The sequence below is a fragment of the Poecilia reticulata genome, linkage group LG4 (assembly GCF_000633615.1).
Source record: "Poecilia reticulata strain Guanapo linkage group LG4, Guppy_female_1.0+MT, whole genome shotgun sequence".
Lineage (NCBI taxonomy): Eukaryota > Metazoa > Chordata > Actinopteri > Cyprinodontiformes > Poeciliidae > Poecilia > Poecilia reticulata.
This window is the reverse complement of record NC_024334.1, coordinates 7,789,438-7,803,533: the sequence shown is the minus strand read 5'-3', so window position 1 is coordinate 7,803,533 and position 14,096 is coordinate 7,789,438. Positions and strand designations below refer to the sequence as shown.

Sequence of the window (14,096 nt, the reverse complement as noted above, 5' to 3'; positions counted from 1 at the left end):
TATATATATATAGTTTATTTTTATTAATGTTTCAAACTGTAAAGATTCTCTGCTGCTGTAAAAGCTGTTCTCAACAAAGACCTTCTCTACACTTATCTAACAATTTGCATGCAACTATTTATAATGCAAAGACGTGGATCTGCACTAATCAACTGTTTTCATTGCATTGCTTAGACAAGAGCAACATTCTAACGCTGGTTGAATGTTAAACAGAAAATATAAGACACCTGTAGTCTATTTGTCATGTGAAAAGAAACTTTTTGTAGCATGGTTTGTTGCCACTGGAGAATTTGAGTATAATATGAATAAAGCAATGCTTCATAAAATGCAACAATTTACTTAAAGCAAGTGAGGTTAGCTGTTTTATTGTTATCCTTACCCCACAGGGACATGAAACTGTTAGCATATAACTCATATCTAATTATTTTTCAGGATTTGAGTGTATTTGTAATATTAACCAATTAAATCCTTTTCCTCTTTTTTTCAACTTTTCCAACTCTTAATAATTTTCTATTTTTATCCTTTATTTTTTGTCTTAATCTATTCAAATTCATCTTATTTTCCATCTGCTGACCTTTCTTTTCAATGTTATACCCAAACCAACTATTCTACAACTTTTAGGTCTTCATTGCCCAGACAGCTGTTGCCAGRACYGGTTTTAATGTGATATATCTGCTTCTCTGGATACGCYTTGCAWCCTGGAACCAAATCCTAGATCCGTGGGTATACATCCTGTTTCGCCGGTCAGTTTTGAGGAKAGTGAAYCCTAATGCTKACTGGTCCCGGACCTCCATCATTTSTTTGTCTTCAWSTATWCGTGACAACGTCCATCGATYCGCACGGTCTTCACTGGGAAKCACCCTGCGCKCGGATGTCCCAGAGGATCCTGAAAAATCAAATGTGATGCCCCCCTCTCCACCAACATCATCCTCACTTTCTCCATGTTTGATTGGATCTGAGTCATAATTACAGCAGTCACATAAGTGAACCTGTAAATGTGGTCTGCTCTGCTGTTGTTTTTCATAATGAATGTTGTAACCCAGTCCAAATTAAAGGTATTTTGTATTGAGTTAAGTTCATGGAAGGTGTAATAATTTAGAATGTATTAAATATGTTTGCTTAAATATGTTAAAATTGTTTAAAAAATAAGTATTAACAAAAAGCTGTACTTACAGGTCGTGAATAAACAGATGATGAACCGTGCTGAAAAAATGTGGTGGACTTATTAAGAAACGAGTGTTTTTGCAGATATTTAGACTTTCAACTCGACAGTTTTTTAATAGATATCGACTCTACACTCTTGTTTGCAGCTAGTGTGATAATTTCAGACCGGAGTTCACTGTACAGTAGGTGAAAAGTCCTATGTAATGCTCGCTAACACATTAGCATTCATTAGCACAGTGAATGGACTTGAATACTGTGAGCTAACTCGGCTAACAGAAGACTCAACTAATGTTTCCGACGTGGGAGCGTTCAAGAGTTAAGCCTAGTGCAGAGAGATGAGCTTACACTAAGAGTTTCTATGACTGTGCTGGAGGACTGTGTCTACGTTGGACTTTCCTGCTGTTCCTGAATCCTGTGGACCGAGGGACTGGTGAAGGAGCTGAAGACATCTTGCTGACTGGGACCAAGGACAGGTGAAGGTTCAAGATTTTCCTTGGAGTAAGGTATCGCAATTTCACGCTTCATCATCACATCAGGCCTCTAACGGGTTTTTGTTTTGGGACTGTATTTTAGTTAATCATTGCCGGCTTAGGTGGACATTGAAGTGTGGGCCCACATTTAATATAGGGGTTGTAAACCAAAAGACTGAATTTATTTTTGTTTAATATATGTTCAAAAGTTCAAATCTCATACAGGTGTGTGTGTTTGTTTTTATAGGATAGTATGTGAAGTTTATTATTCTTAATCAGAGCTACATGATTGGGTGAGAAGAATAGAAAAGTACTGGTGTATCATTATTCTAAGGTGAGTGAAACTCAACATAGGTTTAAACACGAGAGTGTATTAAGAGTTATTATTCATAAGTTACTGGGTTTAACGGACTCAGGGGCCCGTACCTACTTTAGAGCGGTATAACTGGGCTTTTTACTCACATGCTACAGGGGTGGTATACACCCAAAGATGTATAGCATTTGTTGAAAGAAAATAATTTGTAAATAAATCTTTCTTTGTGCTCAGCTATTTTTCGGTCTGTGAAACCTACTCCTGCCTGGGGTCCAATCAGAAACTGAAATTTTAAGTTAACTTCCGTTGCAAAAGTCTCTTGAATACAAGAGACTTTGACTGTGACCGTAAGAGACTTTGATAGCGAATGAAAGAGACTTTGATAGCGAATGAAAGAGAGTTTGATAGTACGTGTAAGAGAGTTTAACTGTGAATGTGAGAGTTTGACTGTGAACGTGAGAGAGTTTGACTGTGAATGTGAGAGAGTTTGATAGTTTGACAGTACGTGTAAGAGAGTTTGACAGTACGTGTAAGAGTGTTTGATAGTGAATGTGAGAGAGTTTGATAGTATGTGTAAGAGAGTTTGTAGGTTTTGGCCCTTGGGGCCTCTCATATTGGACTTGAATGCAAGTGGCAACAGGGACAGTGATCATCTTAAGAATTTTAACTGTTTCAAATATTCTTGTTGTCCTATTGATTGATTGGTTTTCATGGATAATCTCCAACCTTAATATGATTGACCTGTATTCTGCTTGTATCATCTTAAATAATGACCTGACTGACAATGAAAGTGAACGCAGTTCGAACTTCAGATCTCTGAAGAGTTCATTTGCAAATACATTACAATGTATGAAATTGACCAAACTCATGTAGCAAATACAATGCTACCTCAGAGAGAAAAAATTTATATAACCTTCTGATTTAGAAGACATTAATGAATAAATCTATGACATTCTTTCTTGTGTGATTGCAACATTTAGCAATTGGAAATAATTTTCCTAATTCCAATTGACTTCAAACAAGAGACGTTCAGTCTGATTTTACTTTAACTTTAACAAGGAAAAAATGTGATGTCTTTTTTCTTGTAAAACGTTCTTGTTTGTGCACTTTGATGACTGTTAGCTGGTGACCCAAACTAAACACTAAAACCTGATATGAAGCTGCTTTACTTGAACTTGCAATGCTAATATGTCCTTTTTATTGTGTGAACAACTTTTACAACATGTCAAATTCAAGGTTAAAAACATGAAAGCAATGTAAATGGACAAGAAAGTGCTAACATACTTTGGGAAAAAAAAAAACCTGCTCCCGGTGGACACACTTGAATACAAATACAAAGTGTGGTTCTTCTTCTTTAAACTGCATCTTAAAAACCTAGCAATGCACATTACACTAATCACACAAACCACAATTTCTTGGTTTATGTTTTAAACCATTGAGGTTAAATACCTGCATGGTATTATACCTCAATGGTTTAATAAACATCAATGGTCTTTACTGAACATCTGGATTTCTATTTTAGCAGCTCCGTTAAATTCATGAACTTTGTTTACTATTTCGATTACTCTAGAGGTAATTGGTTTCACTGGGATGTATTTAGTGCGAGGGTAAAAGGCTGAACACAAATTAATTTAGGTTTTTTTTTCTTCTTTGAATGGAAAGCTTTGAAAACACTGTTTCCTTTCAGTCAATTTCATTATCCTTTTATGCTATTCTGTTGGACTACATCAAGAAAGCAAATTAGGAACTATTAACAAGAGCTCCGGAATAATGTTAAAGTAATTCTTGTTTTCACTTTTGTTCTTTCAAACCTCTCATGTTAACTCCACTGGATAAGACCCAGAACAGACATTTTTATGGTCTGTGTTGTTGCACTGCCTGCATTATTTCTATGCCCTTATCAGGAAGGACTGCAGACACTTGGTGTCATGCCAGCCAAACTGGTTTCAGTCCTCTGTTTATAGGTGCACTTTACACATTGTCGGGAAAGAAATGGTGACTTATTTATTTTTTTGTGCATTTTGTGATTCTTGGTATTCCTTGACTAGGACTTCAAATAGAGACAAAAGGAAAATGTGTTTTTTCTTTGGGAACCGCATTTGACAGTCACTGCCTCCCATGTTTCATTTATAGCTAAATATTCTGTAGATTTTCTTTGCCGAGATGATAAAATGTTCCCTTTTACAAACACTGACCAATGAGGATAACTAGGAATTTTAACAATGGCAAGTGAGAAATGTTTTCCCCCCTACATGAACTTTCCTGTGTATAATGCCAGAGCCCTCCCCCTTTGTTTTCCGGGGAGGAGTGATGCAAGTTAAAGGAAATGTAGCCAGAATGAAACAGATGTGTATCTGAGCTGCGGCAGGAGAGAACACAGCCCGCAAAAGGAAGTTAAGATGACTCTGAATAACTGTTGATGCCCTGCAGTTTTGCTGCATTTTCAGATCAGCCATCACCTGAGACTTTTCACAAGCTACACGCCATTTGATACTTTTCTGTGTGCACTGTTTGAATTACTGTAAACAATCATAGAAGAGCATAGGAATGATTCTGGTAGAGGAGTAAAAACTTTCCTGAGCATTCCAGAGACCACTTTTGTTATGGTAAGTCTCTTTTTCTAGTACTTAATATATTTGTTTATGTGCTTTTCAACAGAACAGAACCTTAAATTATTTGAATTTTCCTTTGAGTATGTGTGCTTATACCAAGATGTGTTCAGTCCTATTTTATCATTTACTTTCATTTTGTTGTTGTCGGTAGCCAGAGGTAGAGGAAATGTGAAAAAACACAGAACACATTTGACTGTATGTCAAAATAACAAACCCATGCTCTTCCTCTTCCTATAGTTTGTTTGAAGTTAGATTCATATGATATTTTAGTATTAAAGCAAGCAGCAGATCAAGCAAGAATACTGCCTGATTACATAACCTGCACTTTAACCTGTACGTTCTCAGACATTTCATGCATGCCATCACAAGTGAAATGTCTGAAATCTTCTGAGGGGTTGGTCATGTAGATTTTAGTTGATATATTTTGGATCAACCTTTCATCATTCCTGTTTGACTAGAGAAGATACAAGAAGAGATAATCAATGAAATCAGACTTTTGAGTTGATAGCACTGATTATCCTTAACAGCACAAAGTGAAAGAGGCTACCGTGGTAAATCAATCCTGTAATTTAAAGCAAACGATGATTGTGCAGACACAAACACAGATTTTCACGCTGAAGTTTGAAAAACAAACAAAAAATGTGTAACTGCCGTTTATAGCCTTTATAGACATCTAACTCTTGTCTTATAGAGAGAATATGAAAAATTGTATTATATTTTTAAAGGGACAGTGATAGGGTTATATAAGTTTTCACCTGTACCCTTGTCCCTTTTGGACAAGGAACTAATGCATAATGGGCAGAAGGGATGTCTTGAGAATTTGTTTATATTCTCATTTCACTGACTATGTTTTGTTGTCTTGTTATTTTGTAAAGTGTGAAAAATTAATTAAATAAATAAAGACATTGTGAGACAATATGTATTGCCTGTGGTTGCAAACCATTCATGTTTCTCATTTGACCTGAAACACAAAATGTTTGATGATTAGTTTAAGTCTCATTTTCCCATACTGATTCTCACACGCAATGTTGGTCTGGACATTTTCATAGTGAGTGGTAATGACCACTTCCCATTAACGGCAGTTTTGAAAGCGTTGCTTTTCTTATGTTGTGCCAAAATGTATTAGCAAAAGATGGCAAGGCTTGACTTCATGAACATTTATACAATGCAAATAACCATATTGTTACTTTCAAATGCTGTGAACGTTGTTTATGACTGGGGTCAAACTGTTGGAAACCAACAGAATTTTGCTTTCTAACAGTTTGGTATGCAGCCTTTTGTCAGACGCACACTTTAAGTCCCTGTAGTTTGATACTTGATACTATAGAACATACAAAGATCAAAATGTGCATCATATTTTATGTGGTTTTGATGTTATTTTACAAATCACAAAAATGATTACATTTTAACTTTGTAACCGTCATAATCTTTCAAGTTTTCTGTTTATTCACGACTGATCTTTTACAAACCTCTGAGGTGTTCATAGAACAACTGTATTTATTCTAAGATCAAATTGCACATGTGTGGGCTATGATGCAGAACTCTAGTTGACCTATCTGTCAGTTTTACAACCATGTGTTTATTTGATTTGGCCTGACACAGAAAATCAAAATTAATACTTAAAATACAGGTTTGCGTTCATGGTGGTCGGGGGGGAATATGTCTGCAAAACACTGCAACCCAAATAGTATTCATATCAACACATTTAATGCAATCGAACTCTCTACATATAACAGTTACATCCTCCATGATTAAGATACAACTGACCCTAAGTGCTGATTTTTGTTTGTTTTTCTGTCAACAATACAAGATCAGTTTCCTCTGTGGTTGACCTTGTCCCACTTTCAAGTATGCAAGCTGAACAATAGCTTTCGGAAAAGTAAATGGGGTTAAGACAAATGTTTCTGCTGCATGTTATTGGAAACTAACAGACAAAATTGACAGACTTGGGGAAAAAAAAGACAAACACAAAAAATTGCACAACAATTTGATTCCACACAAATGCATTCCAGTGATTAGAAACTCTCATAAATAGGATGTTTTTCAAAGTGTTTGACCATCCATTGATCACAGCCTTTGTAATTTTTTAGACACTTAAAGGGACTTCCTGTTTAAGTCAGAGTTGYGTTAGTGGAATTTGTTTGCAAGGTAGTCTTTTCACAAAAATGTTCATATCAAATGCTGCAAATTTTGCAAAAAAAWTTGTCTTTTAGCTCCTGGGAAAAATCTGTCATACTCCTGTGCATCTGTTTTAGTTATACAAATGTTTTTTGTCTTTGTGTTTTTAGAGCAGTATTTTCATGGACAGTTTCTGGACACTTGCAGATTGTCAAACATTTTCATCAATAGTTATGCATTAATTCCTCGCAGTTCAAGATTTATTGCACTTGGTTGCATGAGCCTATTTCTTGGTTTTATCACATTTTGCCTTTCATCTGTGTGTCACATTTAGTGCTGGATCTTTAACAGTTTATCTTGCTTTAAAAAACATTGTGTAAAGAAATAATGATAATATATTTACTTTAAATGTGTGTCTAAATCCCACATATAGATGGACTTGTCCACTTTTGGTTTGGGTTTTGACGAAGTGTATTTAGTGGGTTTTCAGTATTCTGACAGACTGTACACACCCGGGATAATGAGTGTTTGAGCTGTCGTCCTGGACCAGACTCACTGGGCTAAAGTCATGCACTATCAGACTCAGGGACTGTTTTTTTGTGGGGGGGGTTTGCTTTCTTTTTTACAATACTGCAATAGGTTTGATCAGTTTCATTAAGTCGTGTAATGTTTAGTTATATATAAAGTGCAATTTTTATTTTTCTCTGATTTATGACAGCACTATTTATTCACTTCTTTCTCTATGRAACTTGCATCGGTCACCAGATGAGCTTCATTGTACTTCTGCCGCATTTTATGYTGGTGCAATGCCAAATGCTATTATTAGATTGTGAGATTTTTTCAAAAGATTTCCTTTCCATGTTTATTCTTGTGATCAATATCCTCAAAATTCATGAAAAACAAATAGTTTGCACAAAGTAAATAACCTTACTATTGTATTTGTGTGCATTTACCCTGAAGAATAATATTTGCTTAAAGCTAAACTTTTCTTAAAGACAGTTTCTTSAATTACACTACACAATGAAAAGCTCATTCCAGGTCACTTGGGGCAACATTTTAGGCAAATTATGTGTCTCTGTATAAATTTCCTGTTTCTCTGTCTCCCAACCATCAGAAACRTATTTCCTGTCAGGATGTGRTATCTTTCCCTCTCTATTTTAGTTATGAATTTCCTCAAAATTYATGAAAAACAAATACTTTGCACAGAGCAAATAACCTTACTTCTTTATTTATATGCATTTACCCTGAAGAACAATATTTGCTTAAAGCTAAAATTTCCTTGAAGACAGTCTCTTCAAGGGAACAATGAGAAAGTTCATGCTGGGTCACTTGGGACAACATTTTASGTAAATTATGTGACTCTATATAAATTTCATGTTTCTCTGTTTCACAACCATCAGAAATGTATTTCTTGTCAGGATATGGTATCTTTCTCACTGTATTTTTGTTAARCTGTCATTTCCCTCATTTTTGACCCCTTCTGCTGCTGTAACACGTTACTGTTCTATAATGTACAAGCTATGTGTAAGGTGCTGTCCCAGTTTGCTTACTCTAAAATTCCTGAAACAATGTTTACCCCACTGCCAGTTCTAAGTAAAAAAAGAGTTATTCATGTTTTCAGATTGCACCCAGGTCTGGCATAAAAAGAAACACTGTTACAACTGACTCGCAATATTTGCATTTCAGRTAMATTTGTTTAGTGTGCCTATGCTGKAAACTTGTTCAAAGCCTGTTTCATCATCTGATTAATTCCTTCCTCCWGCACCAGATGATTTTATCTTTGCAATACAAGAGAGCTGTTATGTATAGATGTTGGGRGGGGTGATGTGGAAGTGCATACATTATTTACMTGGAATCAACCTYATGTGGAWATGTATAAATGATTTACCCAGGAGCAGCCTTACAATTTATGAAATGTGATGGACAAYGTTTTTCAAATCATTTTTTGGAAACACTAGCATAGATCACTCTCTAAATTTAAGCAATGGTGAAGTAAGCATATTTTCCAAATGGATGGTTGAAAAAAGTAAACAATTYGGCAGAGCTTYATTTATTGCATTTTCTTGAAACTTTGCAAAAATCAGAAATGTTCCTGTTATGGGACAATAGCATAGGATATTTCTATGCTATTCCATTCTAATCTATTCTATTCTACAGACGCCTGTTTCTGTTATTGTTTTTATTTTTATCTTTGTTTTTGCGTTTTCTCAACACTTGAATGTTTCAGATAATCCAACAAATATTATTAGAAAAATATTGTCTGAGTAAGTAGAAAATGCTACTCTACCTTTCACGTGAGAATTTAAATTATTGTGGGGGGRAAAAGCAATTAAAATCAAGCTGGCCCTGTGTGAAAAAACAATCCACCTCCTTAAATCAGTCATTAACTGGAATACATTACATTTTGGACGGTTAATTTTAATTACACATGCAACACCAAAGCTTTTGAACACAAAATAAATTAAATAGAACATGTCTGACATCATGAAATAGGATAAAAAAATTTGGATAGAAATTTTTGCAAAGTCGTTTCTAAGGCTTTGATACTYTAGAAAAAGGTGAGTCATTATCCACAAATAGAGAAAATATGAAACYGTGGTGAACCTTCACAGGAATGATTGGTCAAGTACTCCCTTCAAGAGCACATTGACACCCAACATTCAAACAAGTTGCTKGTAAACTTATGCTTGATTTATTTTTTATTGTTTGTTGATTTGCATCATGAATGTACGACTTGTTGCTGAATTCTGTTCTCTACCAGAAAATCCTGGACAGAGATTGTCTGGACATTAGTTTGCTGCCTTAATGTCAAAGTAAATTTGCAGGAGAAAGATCTGAAAGAATCACATACAATTCTGGGTAAACATCATCAAACACTACATTACACATCCCACCCAAATCTTAGCAATTAGGTAAAATGTAAAACTTCAAGTCCAGACTCTGTACAGAGCAAAGGTTAGAACAAAGGTTTAGTTCTTACAAAAAGAGCAACAAATATCCTACCGAAAAGTATGTTTGTAGMGTGGTTGTGACTTTTGTGTTAATTATCTATCAACTAAAATTTAAGTAAAGTCTTGAATTAATACTTTCATTTTCACTTGTTTAGGTGAATGAAGTGATTCCTGAGAGCTTGTACCATCTCTACATCACTGAGTGATCGGAATTCCCATCTGATGAGCATCATGAATAACTCAAACTACACCCCATCCTGCTACGCCAACACCACCACTCCATATAGATATAATGCTGGCATTAACAACGTTAGCTACTCAGCCACCTTCAGTGCTTTGGGCCTCATCTCTAATCTAATTGCCTTTATTGTCCTCATCAAATCCTTTAGGCAGACAAAAAATAATTCTCGCTCTTTCTTCCTCATTCTCCTGGGTGGTCTTGTAGTCACTGACTTCATGGGTCTGCTGGTCACTGGCTCCTTCGTGATTTCGTTTTACGCTACACTTGTTGACTGGCGTGAGTCAGACCCTACATGCCACTTTTGCAACTTCATGGGTATGTCCATGGTCTTCTATGGATTGTCCCCTCTGCTACTTGGTGCCACCATGGCCACCCAGCGCTTTATTGGCATCAACCATCCATTTGCAAGTTCCTCCAGAATGACCAAGAAAAGGACTATTTCCATGGTGCTGATGGTGTGGTTCATTGCTGGAAGCATATCGTTGCTGCCACTAGCAGGGTTTGGTAGTTACCACATTCAGACTCCTGGCTCCTGGTGTTTCCTCAACATGACCCCCAAAACAAGTGACTGGAGTTTCGCTCTGCTTTTCTCCCTGGTTGGACTGATCAGCATTGCAACATCAATTTTGCTGAACACTGTGAGTGTGGTGACCCTGTTCAAGGTTTACTGTGGAGCAGAGAGGAGACAGCGTAGCAGAGACCATGAAGTGGAAATGATGCTGCAGCTTATACTGATCATGACCATTTCCACCGTTTGCTGGTGCCCCTTGCTGGTAAGATGTTTTCTTTTTCCTACTTTCTTTCAGAATGACCCTCACTGTGTATGTTCATGACTGCTGTTTTTTTGGATTAATTCAATATTTACAAAGTCTTAGCATAAGAGATTTTGGTTCAATTTATTTTCATTTTAAATTATTTATTTACAAAATCAACACACTGCTAATTGTCTAGATCATATTGAGAATATTTATAATGAACATATACAACACTGCGGTGGCCTGGACAGGTGGCTGATGGACTGGGGACCTGTGTAGACAATGGATGAATATACAGTAAATACTGATACAGTATTTGTCAATCTACTTGCAAAGGCTCCTCATTTTATCGGCTTTTAGTAATTTCCCAAGACATTATGTGAAMATGTCCCAATTYCCTTTATTTAAATTCCATGTGTGTTGGAACATGTACTGTTATGCAGTCATGTCTAACCCTAATTATGTAACATCCCATGCAGATATATATTCTGATGAGTTCACTGACTCTCCCTGCAAGTGATGACATGCTTTTGTTCTTCATTCGAATTGCCACCTGGAATCAGATACTTGATCCCTGGATTTACATCATGATAAAAGTGTGCAAATTAAGGCGAGTAACAAATTACATGTATCAAAATGTGATGGCACAGCTTAAACAGTCACTGTTCATCCCCTCATGTCCTAACTGTGAGCTACAGCATGCCTGCTACACCAGCATGTCAGTGCCATCTGTAATTAAAACCCATGGATGTACATTTGCACAGTGCTGTGATAATAATGCCAAACCATGAGCCATGTCATTATCATGAAACTCACAACATGTTATAGTCTCATCATCTCATGTCCCATCATAATTTTAATGCAATTGACTCTCCATTCTGTCCCACTCAGATAAAGGTGCAGTATGTAACTTTTATAAACAAGGTGGTTTTTATATTAATATTTTTACATATTTGTTAGAACTGTCACTATGTCCTGACAATATAATATGAAACAAACAATCTGTGAATATATGTGTGTGTGCATGTGTGTGTGTGTGTGTTATTATTTATTTATTTCTCTTGTAAGCTTCTTTGAGTGTTTGAAAAAGTGCTACTATTATTATTATTATTATTATTATTATTATTATTATTATTATTATTATTCTTATTATTATAAACCAAATAGTTTGGTTTACAAGCATTTTTCCTTAATGTTTTAAACTGTAAAGATTCTCTGCTGCTGTAAAAGCTGTTCTCAACAAACACCTTCTCTACACTTATCTAATGATTTGCATGCAACTATTTATAATGCAACAACGTGGATCTGCACTAATCAACTGTTTTCAATGCATTGCTTAGACAAGAGCAACATTCTAACGCCGGCTGAATGTTAAACAGAAAATATAAGACACCTGTAKTCTATTTGTCATGTGAAAAGAAACTTTTTATAGCATGGTTTGTTGCCACTGGAGAATTTGAGCATAACATGAATAAAGCAATGCTTCATAAAATGCAACAATTTACATAAAGCAAGTGAGGTTAGCTGTTTTATTGTTATCCTTACCCCACAGGGACATGAAACTGTTAGCACATTACTCACATCTAATTATCTTTTCAGGATTTGAGTGTATTTGTAATATTAACCAATTAAATCCTTTTCCCTCTTTTTTTCAACTTTTCCAACTCTTAATAATTTTCTATTTTTATCCTTTATTTTTTGTCTTAATTTATTCTAATTAATCTTATTTTCCATCTGCTGACCTTTCTTTTCAATGTTATACCCAAACCAACTATTCTACAACTTTTAGGTCTTCATTGCCCAGACAGCTGTTGCCAGGACYGGTTTTAATGTGATATATCTGCTTCTCTGGATACGCTTTGCAACCTGGAACCAAATCCTAGATCCGTGGGTATACATCCTRTTTCGCCGGTCAGTTTTGAGGATAGTGAACCCTAATGCTGACTGGTCCCGGACCTCCATCATTTCTTTGTCTTCAACTATACGTGACAACGTCCATCGATTCGCACGGTCTTCACTGGGAAGCACCCTGCGCGCGGATGTCCCAGAGGATCCTGAAAAATCAAATGTGATGCCCCCSTCTCCACCAACATCATCCTCACTTTCTCCATGTTTGATTGGATCTGAGTCATAATTACAGCAGAGTCACATAAGTGAACCTGTAAATGTGGTCTGCTCTGCTGTTGTTTTTCATGATGAATGTGATGAAATTAACTTGCATGGTTGCACAAACAATGTGAAGCAACTATCTCCTTATGGCTCTGCGTGTATTTCAGATGTCAGATRKCATCARTCTTTTAATACAAAGACTAAGAAGCATTTACTTGTGTACAGAGATATAACTTATATTCAAAAATATACTTCAACTGGCATCATATATAAAACTAAGAATGAGATGTGTAAGCTGGCATTTTTCTGTTTTTCCTTGTGGATTTTGTATATTTTATAAGCAGCTAATAAGTTATATGGCATAAATATGCTGTATTATTATGCATAAAGAGGATTTTATGCAGTTTGAGAATTACATGTTTTAATATCAAAACATAAGAGTGGTCATTAAGGAAGATTTTCTGATCTTTACAGATCAACAAAAGCAACTTCCTTAATATTTTCTCCTGTTTCTTATCTATCCGCCCATCCATCCATCCACATCTACATGGTGGTTGGACTGCTGCCTATTTCCAGTAGTCATTTGGCGAGAGGTGAGGTACTGTACATGCATTTTAGTATGAACCATAACAATTATAAGATCCAAAGCAGAGACCACCAGTACGTTAAATATGTTTATAAAAATGAGTTAATGTTTATCGACAGTATTACTTTCTGCTTTGTGACATTTTTTTGTACCTTTAGTGAAGTGAAAAAATAAACATTTCAATTTCTTGTCTCCTTCAGTGATAATGTGTAATTTAACAATGTGATAGTAATGTGCTTTTTATTCATTACACAAAACATTAAACATCTTTAAAAATGTGGTTTGTCTTTTGTTCTTCATTGTTGTCATTCTGCCTTAAAAAGACATTATTTTGCTTTAACTTCTGCTTCTCAGTGTTGGTGYGCAGTTCTRATCAAAGTGTAAAGAACTGTGTCTTTGAGATAAAAGTACTATTAGGGACACATTTGTAATGCTAGCAATTACATCACTACATGAGTATTAGCTTTTTACAAATAAGTTTGCACCAATGACTTTGACTAAAGGCCTCAAATTCTAGATTTTGGCAAAATATTTGGATCTTTTTGAATCAATAATTGTATCAGAATTTTCATTCATCAGTTGCATTAAAAATATGTAAAAGAAATTTKATTCAGCTTAATGCCATGGCTGAAATAATAGMTTAGAATATARTAATTAGACTTATAAACTCATAGAACAAACTGGGTAAAAAAAAAAGGTTGGTGGATTTAGTTCTTCTTTTTTCTTTTTGTTTTAATCAAGGATTGGATACAGTGAAAACATTTAAAAATGGCACCA

At 35.5% G+C, this 14,096-nt stretch overlaps 2 protein-coding genes across 5 annotated transcripts in view; both read left to right on the top strand.

Annotated features, from left to right (window-relative positions):
* The window catches only part of LOC103463442 (thromboxane A2 receptor-like), a 13,211-nt gene extending 12,141 nt beyond the window's left edge, over positions 1-1,070 (top strand). Inside the window, exon 4 of the mRNA XM_008406792.1 lies at positions 622-1,070. Within this exon, the coding sequence (XP_008405014.1) occupies positions 622-966 (345 nt within the window). The 3' untranslated portion in view covers positions 967-1,070. The remainder of the gene's footprint in view (positions 1-621) is intronic.
* A 2,960-nt stretch (positions 1,071-4,030) lies between these two features.
* LOC103463443 (thromboxane A2 receptor-like) lies at positions 4,031-13,588 on the top strand. 4 transcript variants are annotated; one of them, XM_008406797.2, is made up of 4 exons: positions 4,033-4,553; positions 9,784-10,642; positions 11,104-11,234; positions 12,414-12,544. In XM_008406797.2, exons 2-4 carry the CDS (start codon positions 9,851-9,853, stop codon positions 12,457-12,459), a joined length of 969 nt encoding a protein of 322 aa, XP_008405019.1. In that variant the 5' UTR covers positions 4,033-4,553; positions 9,784-9,850; the 3' UTR covers positions 12,460-12,544. The 4 variants fall into 4 exon arrangements, with proteins under 4 accessions (XP_008405018.1, XP_008405017.1, XP_008405019.1 ...); XM_008406796.2 differs by lacking the exon at positions 12,414-12,544 and having other exon boundaries at positions 4,031-4,553; positions 11,188-11,704; XM_008406795.2 differs by lacking the exon at positions 12,414-12,544 and having other exon boundaries at positions 4,031-4,553; positions 11,104-11,704.
* Positions 13,589-14,096: the final 508 nt, after the last annotated feature.